The following is a 12,047-nucleotide window of genomic DNA, read 5'->3' on the forward strand; positions in this document are numbered from 1 at the left end:
CTCAATTTTGTGCAAGAATGCTAACTTCAGCTCAGGGTTTTGGCCATTTTATTGGTTTAGGGAAATGACATCATACTAGGAGCATCCTGTGTGAAGTTGATTTCCAAAAGTGAAATAGGAAGACCAGTGCTGAAACTCCATCTTTCCTTTCATCTCCCTGTTCCAAGGGTGGGCAACATTGAATTCACATCTCTGCCGTTCCAGGGTAGAATGGAACAAGTTGACTTAGGGGAACCTGCATGTTCTTATTAAAATTGAAATGCTAAGGCCTTAGGGTAGGGTCTACACTATTTCATCTTCTTTGTAGCTGTGTGCACGTTGGGGCTGCTAAATAAATAACAATTCATCAGGCTAGATGTATCGGTGTTAAACTGGCAGTATTCTTTGTTGGCCACCCCAGGAGCTTCGTAGTCTTTCTTGTCCCTTGGGACTTTTATGATGGTGGATTATTCTTATTGCTGAAGAATATTTTCAGCAATTTTCCAGGTCACAATCAGTAAATAATGTAAAGCTCTTCTTAAGGGCTTCTTTGTTGATGGGTGGCACCCGGGCCCATTCGGTCATTGTTTACCGGCTTACCAGTATGAAAAAGTACTGCCATTTGGCCCTGTTTCCAGGGCTCCCACATGGAGACACATGATGGCATTGACATCACCAGTAGAAATGACCCAACTATCACCTGGCCACTTCCCAAACCGAACCAGGAATGACACATTTGATAACTCACCTGCACACCTAGTTCTCTGCCCACAGCGCATTCTCACAAGGGGAGTTTATAAGCCCCACAAGACAGGGGGCTATGTGGCATAGAGGGACTGTGGAGGGAGTGGGGGTTATAATGGAAATGTTGACACAACCTTAAGTATAGTGGCGCTAACGGGTGCTGCCATAATAAAAAGGAAACAGATTAAAAAGTGTCTAAAATGTAAATCTAAAGGACTAACAGTAATTAAAATGGAAATGGCACAGGGAGGGAAGGCATGTAATTGTGAGATATCACTGTGCAGAATGCTCTCAGCTTTGTTTTGCTGGCTGTTTTTCTAATTCAGTAGGGCTTACTCATCAGTGGCAGTTCAATGCGCGTTAATGACTCTGGGATGCAGGCATCACTCTGGACAAAGAAATGATTATTGTGCGGTCAAAAGAAGTTCAAAGACAAGAAGGGAATTTCAGTTTTTTCCTTAGAGATCCACATTCAAGAGCATATAAATTAAGCCAAATGTTAAAAACCACAGTCTGAAAGCTGACTTCAAAGTCACAACTCTCTAATTAATGAACTGCGAGCTTCAGTTTGGACAAGTCGTGGTTTGATGCGCCCATAAATCAACATGACAGGTCTGTTTCACTGTCTCAGACAGTGCTTGTCATTGAGTCACATCAGATGTAAACACAGCAGAAAAAAGAGGGAATATGAAGGAGGTGCAATTGATCAACAGAATTGGTAAAAACCCACTTTTGAAGCACATTATGCATGATCACAGGAAATGGCTATAGCCTCAAGAGGCTTTCTCTTTCTGCTGTTGCTTTTTTGAATCAGATTTCTAACAGCCTTCAAAAGGGAGAATAAGAATTATGGAGCTTCTCCCCTGTGGCTGGCAGGCAATAACCCCCTGTTGTTATTTTGTGCTTCTTTCTTTTCAAAGGCATCAAAATTTAGTTTTTTAAAGATCTTTAACTCTATATTTGAAGACAAACAATAAAGGGCTGCCACTGTCATTCTTATCAGTTACCAGGGATTGTATTTTTTCTTTCTGTTGCCACTTCTTATTAACCTCTTATTTGGTCTATTAGACATAGTTTGGAATGCATGCCTGCATGCTGGGAGAACATGAAAGTTCAGATGAGCTGAGAGGGCAGATAAAGAAATTTGAAGGGGAAAGTTACACAGCAAAATGAATGATAAAAGTTAACTCTTAGAAATTGCAGTTGTCAGAAAGGAGAGTATCTCCAGTACAAAAATGATGGCTTATAGTTCTGGGAAATCACCCCCCTTCTCCTCCCTTCTCCCCTCCCCTTCCAAAATCCCGTAGTTTACGTTCAAAAAAAAAGAGGTGGGGGAGAAGGGAAAGTTAGACATATGATGGCATTTCAGTATTACAATATACTTAATTTACCGTGGTCACTCTGACATAGGATATGTTTGCAAAACTGCAATAAATAAAATTCCTTCTTATTTGAGTTGAATAGTGTTAAGTCTTAGATATGTAAGGACAAGAGAACAGGTCTCTGGCTGTACTATGTTTTTTGTGCAGTTGGATTTGGTTGAGGCCTGCTCTAACAATAAATTTCATCCCACATGGCTTGCAATTAGGAAGATCCTCATTTTCCTGCGTTGAGGGTATTCTTGGGAAATTATCATGCAGTTGGTCCTTTTATGCTAAAAAATGACAATAGAATCACATGGTAACAATTTCATGATGTGGACTGGTGGTTATGATTTTAACAAGGTTTGAACTTGGATGTCGACAGATGGAACAAGTGTATTAATTTACTGAATCCCCCAGTCATTAGTGGCTCATAATTTTGTCCTGTCAGGGTTTGGGTTTTGCTTTTTAATCTCTGTATTAAGAGATTTGACCTGTACCAAGACAGTAGACTGCTGTCATGTCTTTAAAAATGGTATTGAGGTTGCATTTCCAGCACAAATTTAGAGTACACTTGGGCCATTAGGTGTTTGGTCAAACTCAGAGGACACTAGCCCTAAAAAAATTCAGAACTTTGCAAATCCCAATGGAACTGCCTATATATATGGCTTAACTGATGTGTGAAACAGAAGGCCGGTGTAATTAGCAATCAAAGCATAAGAAGAATCCCTTTTTTAAAAAATTTTACATTCGAACTAGACTAAGTTGATTGTTTTAAAAGGACCGTTTGTCCTCCAGCAGTTATGACAGTTTGTCCTCCAGCAGTTATGACAGTTTACGTTAAGCAGGAGGGAGTAACCTAAGAAAGGAAAACAGACCTTTGACAGAAGCTTTAGGGAGGGGATCAAAAATGCAAGTTTTATCAGGATATTTCAGCATTTTAACACTGACTACTGACCTGACAACAGGACTGCACTGAGACCTTTTTTATATGCATTCAATTGTGAGAAGTAAACAAACTGGCTTGTATCCTGTGTTTGGTAACTGGGTGGGGAGCACAGTTTGGCAACAGTGTGTTGCTTTTAAATTCTTTCTTGGACAATGGGCCTTGTATACTTTTATATCCTGGCTTTTCAAATGTAGAGAGCTTTCATGAGTTTTTCTTAGGGATAACTGAGGAGACAACAGAAAAGGCATCAGTCATTTTAGATAAAGACTTTTTTAAACATTTATTTACGACAAGACCCCAAAACAAGACAAAAGCCAGTGTGCTTAATCTAGAGAATGGTTGACCCCAAGTGCTTTGTGGTAATGTTGGTTTTGCTTTTTTGTCTGTTAAGAATTAATCTCTGCTGCAAGAGTGGAAAAATTAATTTTGATATGACTATAACTATCACTGGTTTCTCTATTTAATGTGATAACTAGAAAAGGACTGAAAACAATTGGATCATTTTATGCATGCTGTTCTTAAAATGGAAACACTGGCTTTTCATTTAAATGTTTTTTTTTAGTATTATAGATTGTATTTTTCAGAGTGAGACAATTAACTTTCTCAGTGGCATGATAGTATGTCTGAAATTGGTTGCTAATATGGGAATGAGGGTTTTAACTATGAAATTAACTATTGGGGATTATGAGGAAGACAACTCTTTTGCTTCTCCTGTGAACTTTCACTCAATTCTTTGGAACATATGGTTATATTTGTGAAAATACAGATATAAAAAAACCATAGTTTAGTTAAATGTCCTTTTTGTTCCCTCAGTAAAAATCTTGGCCATCGCATGCAAGACCTGGAAGGTTATAATTTTTTCAAACGTTTTTATTATCACCTATATTATGTGATCCCCAAATAATGTGAGGACATCCTAATTTGTAAAGCTAAATTGTTCAGTTAAAAACTTATCATTTTCTCCGAGTCAATTTGTTTTGTTGTAGTTTAGTGAGGGTTAATTTTCCTTTCCATAATTGTTACCCACAATGTGGATAATCAATCAATCAATCAATCGTATTTATTGAGCGCTTACTGTGTGCAGAGCACTATACTAAGCGCTTGGGAAGTACAAGTTGGCAACATATAGAGATAGTCCCTACCCAACAGTGGGCTCACAGAAGACCTCCACCTTGATATGATTCCTAGCAGATTAGGGATATTAGATAATTTCCTTCTATTTATTGTACTACTACACTGTATTATCTTTCTATCACTCTAGATAATTACTAAGGAAATCTACAATAATTTTTTTTTTTGGCCAGCAAAAAGAACTGCTAAAACACTAGCATGATGCATTGATGTTTTACACAACAAAAGTTTTCCTCCTGTCACTGTACAATAAATAAAAAGATATTTGTCAACATGGTAAGCATTTAATGGGTTTTGAAGCATAAAGAAATAAAATACATGATGAGCATAGGAGCCAAAACCAAGAGATTTCCGTAGCTGAAGGAAAATTAAAGAATCTGAAGCCTGAAGTATTGTATATATTAAACACTCACATTCAAGTAATATGTTGTTTGCTAAATTATGAATGTGTGTAATTAAAATCTAGTGGCTGTTTCTATGAAAGATTTACAATGTTATTTCATCGTTTGTCATGGCTAATTAACAATATTAGATGAAGTTTTTCTTCTTCAAAGGTCTGATTTTTTCTCATTTATTTATGTCAGAAGTGATAAACAGAGTAGTTAAAAGCTTCTCCTTGTGCAAGAGTGAAAAAAGCAACATGTTCTTTTGCACTTCAAAGGTTCAAGTTTCAAGTCCCCCTGAGTACTGTGACTCTCTCTTCTTTCTTGTGAGAATAATTATAAATTTCAGTCTGGAAGTTCATGTCTTAAATACAAAACCCATCTTTTCAAAAACTTGCGAGGAGAAAGATAACTTGATTGAATTAGTTTAAAGTGAGAGCCAGTATAGAAATGTAACAAATTAACCTAATCTTTTGCCTTAGTATGTGAGACAATCCTGGCATTATAAATGGGACCTGGCATCGAATCTTTTTTCACTCTAGTAACCTTTCATAGTATTTGATGAGAAGTTTTGAAACTGTGTCACTTAACTATCTTTGGGAAATCTGTCTCAATTTTTTCCCTCCATTTTCTTATAGCCACAGCAACAGCAGGTGGCTACACAGCAGTTGGCCTTCCAGCAGCAGCTTTTACAGATGCAACAGCTTCAGCAGCAACACCTCCTGTCCTTGCAGCGCCAAGGCCTGCTAACAATTCAGCCCGGGCAGCCTGCCCTTCCCCTGCAACCTCTTGCTCAAGGTATGTATAGACTTAGAAAGTGAGGCTTTATTGTTGACCCTTTTAGGAAAAGATGTTGTGAATAAATGCATCACTGAAGGAAAAACTCATAACAACGTTTGGATACTTAGTAATCCGGATAATGGTGTGGTTGTGGCATGCTATCGGTGTTCTGAAATTTTCAAGACAGAACTAGAAAATAAGTCCACTTTACTACGGTTGCATAGTGTGTTATTTCTACTACGTTTGGCCCACGGTCATATTTCAGATGCATTGAAACTTTTTACCATTTTTCTTTTTTTTTTTTAATCTGACAAGCCCTTCTGCATTTTCCTGGATAATTTTAGCATCAAATGTGAAACCTAATTCACAGTTTCAAGTACATATACTTATGAACATGTGAATGTCAAATAATGGTATTGAATCATTCTGTAGGCTGCAAAGCTTTATTTTCTTAAACATTTGATTTTTTTGTTGTTGTTGCAAGGAAAGAAGCTCTAATATTGAGAGGCTGTTCACACAGCTTTAAATTTCAAGCCAGGAATTTTGAGATGGGTACCACCACATACCTTCCCTAACTCTGTCTATGTAATATTTAGTTAAAGGTAACCAGTGTTGTAGTTCATGGAATTTTGTGACCCAGCCAAGAAAATAAATGAATTTTCATTTTATTCCTTTTTCAATTTGTTATATTGAAAGACTTGGAGCATCATGGTAGAATGATAATTGTTGCAGTTTTCAGACATCTCTGTTGGCTTGAACTGCTCTGAGCAAATCAATTTTTCCATAGTTCAAGGAGAACCACATCTTGGAACATACCATGCCAATGTTCCTGAAAATACTTCCCCATTTGTCTGATGCATAAATTTTGATTCTCTCCTCACAGTCCCGAGTCCTTTCACTGTACATGTAAAGCAACCTGGCCTGGTGTAAAATGCAGGGCCTTGGGAGTCAAGAGGACCTGGGTTCTAATCCCAGAAATGCCACTTGTCTGCTGTGTGCCCTTGTGCAAGTCACTTAACTTCTCTGTTCCTGTGAGCCCCATGTGGTCCAGGGACCGTGTCCAACCTGATTATCTTGTATCTACCCCAGAGCTTAGTACAGTGCCTGGCATATCGGAAGTGCTTTCCAAAAAACATTAAAAAAATACTTAGACACACAGGCACATATAGCAGGGTAACATTTCAAAGTTCTTCAGGGAAATTGATACAAAGCACCTACTGAACAAGAGACAACCCATTCGTGGGACTCACCAAGGCATCTCTATGTCTGTTACCAGCCATGTGAGCGTACCAAGTGCTACCTGAATGTGTTTAGTGAAACCTGGGCAAAATATCAACCCGAAACAACTCAACAAGGAGCAACCCATAGCTATGTTATTGTGATGTCTTTCACGAGTTTCAATCCTTGTGGGATCTTGTAAAGCCTACTTGTGTTAGACCCTCTTTGGACTGTTCAACCCCTCCCTTAATTTCACTGGTGAATTTTCCAACCTTCAAGTCCTCTTTTCCTCCATTTGTGTGATTACTGCGTAAATGTTTGGCATTTAATCAGTATCCCCTTTATCCATGTCAAGTTGAAGATATGGTAAGAGAACAGTAGAAATGGGTATTGTTGAGGGAGGTGGAGGGCATACAAATCATTGCCTTTTGGGCTTGCAAAATGATATCATATGCATTAATTCCACCTTCAGGTTTATTGTTGTAAACATCACAAGGTGTTCTTACACACCCACTGGACCCAAGCTTCAACATTTCTTATTTTTCCCACAGCTCCTATACTATTAAGTTTGCTCACTGTGGTTCATTGTTATAGTACATCAGTTAAGCTGTCCAAAAGAGGGCAATTGGGCAGTGACAAGACACGCTCATGTGTAATGTGAAAGAAATGAATGTGGTGATGCATGAAGTGTAATCTGTGCAGTAACACATCAGAGACACCAGTAGGTAATTCAGCAGTCATGGCATTGATTGATATGCTTAGCAGTCTGGTATAACTATTAGTTCCTACAAATTAGGAAGAAGCATATTTAAAACCTAAGGGGTGCCTGCATGTCTGCCAAAGATCACATAAACATCAACAAAGGTGCCTTTTGAGGTCTGGTTCTTGCAGTGAAATGAACTAATAACATTGTTGTCATGCCTTGCGAAACTGGGATTCAGTTGAAAAAGAAAGTAACTCGAGAATTCAGACCTGTTGGACTACAACACAATTTTTTTTATCAGAGAGATGATGGCTTAAAACTGATGCCATTATGAGGTTTAAATCAACTTTCTGCTTGCTTGAACATGGTCACCTGGGTATGGAGGTACAAGGACAAAAAAGGTTGATCAACTCTGTTTGTCTTTGAGCCAGTGATACCTGGGGTTGGGAAATTGAGTTCCATGAACAGTAATCTGTCAACTGTCCCCACAACATACATTTTTTAAACCAGTGCCTGCATTTTCTTTATAATGAAGGGGACTGGTTGTCCTGAAAATGTTGCAAGGCACCAGCACTAGGTTTTAAAATAATCAGAAATGCGTACTAGATAAAAGTAATGTTTTTGTTTTAAGAGTATTTTCCCAACTGACACATACTCGGCGTGTCCAAAGTCTTATTAAAATAGCGAAATTTATGCTATATAAATTGTCAGTGAAATTTGAGAACTGACAGCAATTTAGCCATATTATGAAGGCCTTTCTTTGTATTTAGTGCTTTAAAGAAATGTCTCCTGGTTCTAAATAGTGTAAAATTACCTGATGTTTTAAAAGGATACATTTGGGCCTCCATTCTTTTACATGATTGGCTTCTCCTCTACAGAAGTTGGGTAATCTTTGTTGATTTTCATTCAGTTCCTCCCCATTCTGATTGGCACCTAAACATATAGCAGTAGTCATTTTCAGGGAAATGATATTTTAACAACTCTTTAACTTATCTAAAGTGCAGATATTTAAGTCCCCTCCCCTTTTGTGTATCTGTTAATGAGTTTCTATAGTTTGATTCTGTCATGTTGGAGGAAATATTTAGTGTGATGGGTAGCCAGCCTACTTTAATGCTGCCCAGATTCTTTCAGGATACCTTGACTGTCAAAACGTTAGCATACCCTTGATTTATTGTTCAAATAACAGTTTAACGCTACCTTCTGACCATAGTTATGGAGGTGAGTAATTTGGCTATGTATCGGTCTGATGTCACAGATGCTCTCCTATTAGCTAATTCAATTTGACCCAGGAGCAATGCATCTGTTCCATTACAAGCTGCTATTTTTTATATATTAAAAAATTCCCCTTAAAATTTGAAAATTGGAAGATGAATTATTTCAAAATGGATAAACTATTGAGTATATTCATTAGTCATGCAAGTACAGTATCCTTAAGGAAAGACTACATTTTGTTTTAGCATTCACTGGACAAAAAATTTATAGGAAAAAAATCTTGAAAGCTTTTTGCTTACTTTTGAAGGTGAGGATTAATACAGCCACAATATTTGAATGCAGTTAGGATTATCCTACCAAAAAATTCAGTTAGGATTATCCTACCAAAATATTTCCAACTATCAATTAGTTTATATTAGAAAAATGGACAGTTATTTTCATGTTGTTTGTTCCTCAGAAAATAAAAATAGGTGTGACTTGTATGGTCTCATATCTATATGTTATCATCAACAGACAAGTCTATTCACTATTGTTTCAATTGAGTAAACAGTGGTGTAAGGGTCAGCCATATTCACAGGTAATTGTTAGTGTGCAGACAGCCCTGTCAAGCCTGTTAGCTAAAAATACATCCCACACTGTCACTTTGCAAGGTGTTTGAAAATAATAGCCCAGATGCAGCAAAACAGGACATCGGACTGTGTAGTGACCTTTCTCTTTGTTTAATTTGCCTCAGAGGTTCAATTTCAGGGGACAAATAATAATTGAATATGTCTAATAACTAAATGCTCATTTGGGACAAAATCCATCAAAATATAATTGACATGTGATTTTTATGAAGGAAAAATGATTTGGCTTTAGAACAGGAAATGTGTTTTAAGACTATCTGAGCACTTAATATATAAAGAGAAACTTGTTTTATAATATATATTAATTGCAAATACTTAAGAATTCTATCATTTTTGTAGAGCTGTTAGCAGAGCCTGTTTTTGTTAATGCTAGTCTCAGAAAGGCGGAGAAGGTTATTGGTCTACTGTGCAATAATTTACTCCTCTTTGATATGCAAACGATCCACAGTGAATATAAAAAAAATCCTATCAGACTCATTTCACAGTTCTTAACCACTTAGATTCTCTGGAGTCTATCGCCTCATTAGACCAGTGCTCTCCAAAGCTAGCATAATTAAAATCTTTAACAGTTTAGCAAAGTAAAGATGTTTGGCTGATCACGTTGAGATGATTATCTATCCATTGTATTCTAAATGACAAAAATAAATTAAATTTAGACCTTGGCATTTTTTATTATGTGTTTCAAATGAATATAATGCACACAGGCTTCTTTTTAAATTCAATACTTTGGGTTCAGTAAGACACATGCCTGTTTCAGTTGCTGTTATATTTTCAGAAAATGGCAGATTTCCTAGGATAGCTTCTGTTACACTTGATTGAAACAATGGCCATGGAGCTAAAACACCTGAAGGTCCAAATCCAAAGGCAGACTCTTTTCAAACCATGGAAAATTTCTCATTGTTCAAGTGGTCTTTCTGAAAGAGCCCATGGCTTTTTGTCCTTGTAGATATGTTTCTCTTGTGCCCTATTTGCCTAGCATCACGTGAGGTATACTGTTTCTGTGGGTTCCGATTAAAGGTTTGCTTAGCATGACTCTGTGGAAATCCTCAACTTAATGTTTTTGTCCTAAGATCCCTGTCCATTTTTCACCCTTTTTAAAAACATTATTTTATATCCCAAAATTTATTTTATGTTTTCATTTCATTTTTGAATGGCTCATTAGCATTGATTTAAGAAATGACAGTAATAATAGTGTTACTTGTATAAAAAAGTTACACAGTTTTGTAGTAGACACATCCATCAATTAAGTGAGCAGTACTAGAAACCAAAATTAATGAGGAAGATAGGTGTGCTAATGAAATAATCATGGTATAATCAATTTGACTGTTAAAATTTGAAAAGCATTTCAGGAAGACAATATAAATTCATAATTTATGTCTAAAAGTGATTAATAAAAACTGTATTTAATAACAAAGCTATTTGTCATCATTTAAACCTTAAGTACAAAAATTAGTTATGTTGTGGTTAATGTTTTCTTAATAATGTGGTTGAATATGCTTATTGCAAGACCTTCCTTGTGTATAAAAATAGGCTACAGTTCATATTTCACAAATTATGAAATACCATTTTTGATGGAGTTTCAGTATATTCCAGTAGCTTTGTTTTTCAAATATAAATGAATATGAGTATTTTTCTATCACTTTTTCATGAACGTGGCTATATTGAGAATTCCATGTTGCGTGCTGAACAATTTAACAAGAAAGCATGAAGTGTTACTTCTGTATTTGCCTTTAAAGACACACACGCTTGCATGCACACATACATGCATGCACACACCAAAAAAAAAAACCCCTAACACTAGGCTTTGTTTACTGACTCTTTGATTTAATTACTGTTTGAAGAGGGCCGAATTAGCTGTTAATTGATTTAATTATCCAATTTGTTTATTTCAGGCATGATTCCAACAGAACTGCAGCAGCTCTGGAAAGAAGTGACAAGTGCTCACACAGAGGAAACTGCAAGCAACAACCATGGCAGTTTGGACCTTTCCACCACATGTGTCTCCTCTTCTGCACCTTCAAAGACCTCCTTAATAATGAACACACATGCCTCTACAAATGGCCAACTCTCAGTCCACACTCCAAAAAGGGAAAGGTAGGTGACAGTGAAACTTGCATAGGTGTCTACAAGGCAGTATTTTTTAAAATGGGACGGGGGTGGCGGGGAGAACAACTCTTTTATAGCTCAATGCTTTCTAATTGGATCCATGTTATTGAATGTGCACATAATTACTTAAGAATTTATTCAATATAGTCTGTAGTGTGAAGCTTCTAATTATTTTCACTTTTTCAACATGGAATTAGTGCTAATGTAGATATACCCTAGAGTTTATGAAACAGGGGTAAGAGACTATTAGTCCCCATTACCTTGGTACAGTTGATAGCCCACTACTGATCACATATGCATCTCTTTCTACCAACTCCTTTCCCCAGTATCCTTTGAGTTCTTCAGTTTGACACACTTGTTAAGGGAACACTGCTTTATCATTTAGACCATGTCTTCCTTTACTGATTTTTTTTTTCTTTTTAACCTCCTAAGATCCTGAATCATATGCAGTTGCATAATGCAAATTGCTCATAATTTGATATCAAGCAAATTTTGCTTACCCAGCCTATAAACAGTGAGCATGATTTGCCTCATGGCCAATTGCTCTTTGTTTTTGATACACTATGATGTGATAATCATAACAAATATCACTTCAATAAGAAATACTGTATTAATATTCTTCATGTTGATATCATGAAGCAGCAGAGAAGTGGTGTGGTCTAGTGGAAAGAGCACGGATCTGGGAGTCAGAGGCCCTGGGTTCTAATTCTGACTCTGCGACTTGTCTTCTGTTTGACCTTGGGCAAATCACTTCACTTTTCTGTCTGCTACCTCATCTGTAAAAGGGGGATTAAGATTGTGAGCCCCCTGTAGGACAGGGACTGTTTTCCAACCCAATTATCTTGTTTCTACCCT

At 36.9% G+C, this 12,047-nt stretch overlaps 1 protein-coding gene across 8 annotated transcripts in view; it reads left to right on the plus strand.

Moving 5' to 3' along the window:
- FOXP1 (forkhead box P1) overlaps positions 1–12,047 on the plus strand; it is a 358,788-nt gene that overhangs the window by 265,771 nt on the left and 80,970 nt on the right. For all 8 annotated transcript variants that reach the window (XM_038740740.1, XM_038740739.1, XM_038740742.1 and 5 more), the window contains 2 exons: positions 5,186–5,345; positions 10,979–11,180. In XM_038740740.1, the coding sequence (XP_038596668.1) occupies positions 5,186–5,345; positions 10,979–11,180 (362 nt within the window). The remainder of the gene's footprint in view (positions 1–5,185; positions 5,346–10,978; positions 11,181–12,047) is intronic.

Source organism: Tachyglossus aculeatus, chromosome X1, assembly GCF_015852505.1.
Source record: "Tachyglossus aculeatus isolate mTacAcu1 chromosome X1, mTacAcu1.pri, whole genome shotgun sequence".
Taxonomy (NCBI): Eukaryota; Metazoa; Chordata; class Mammalia; order Monotremata; family Tachyglossidae; genus Tachyglossus; species Tachyglossus aculeatus.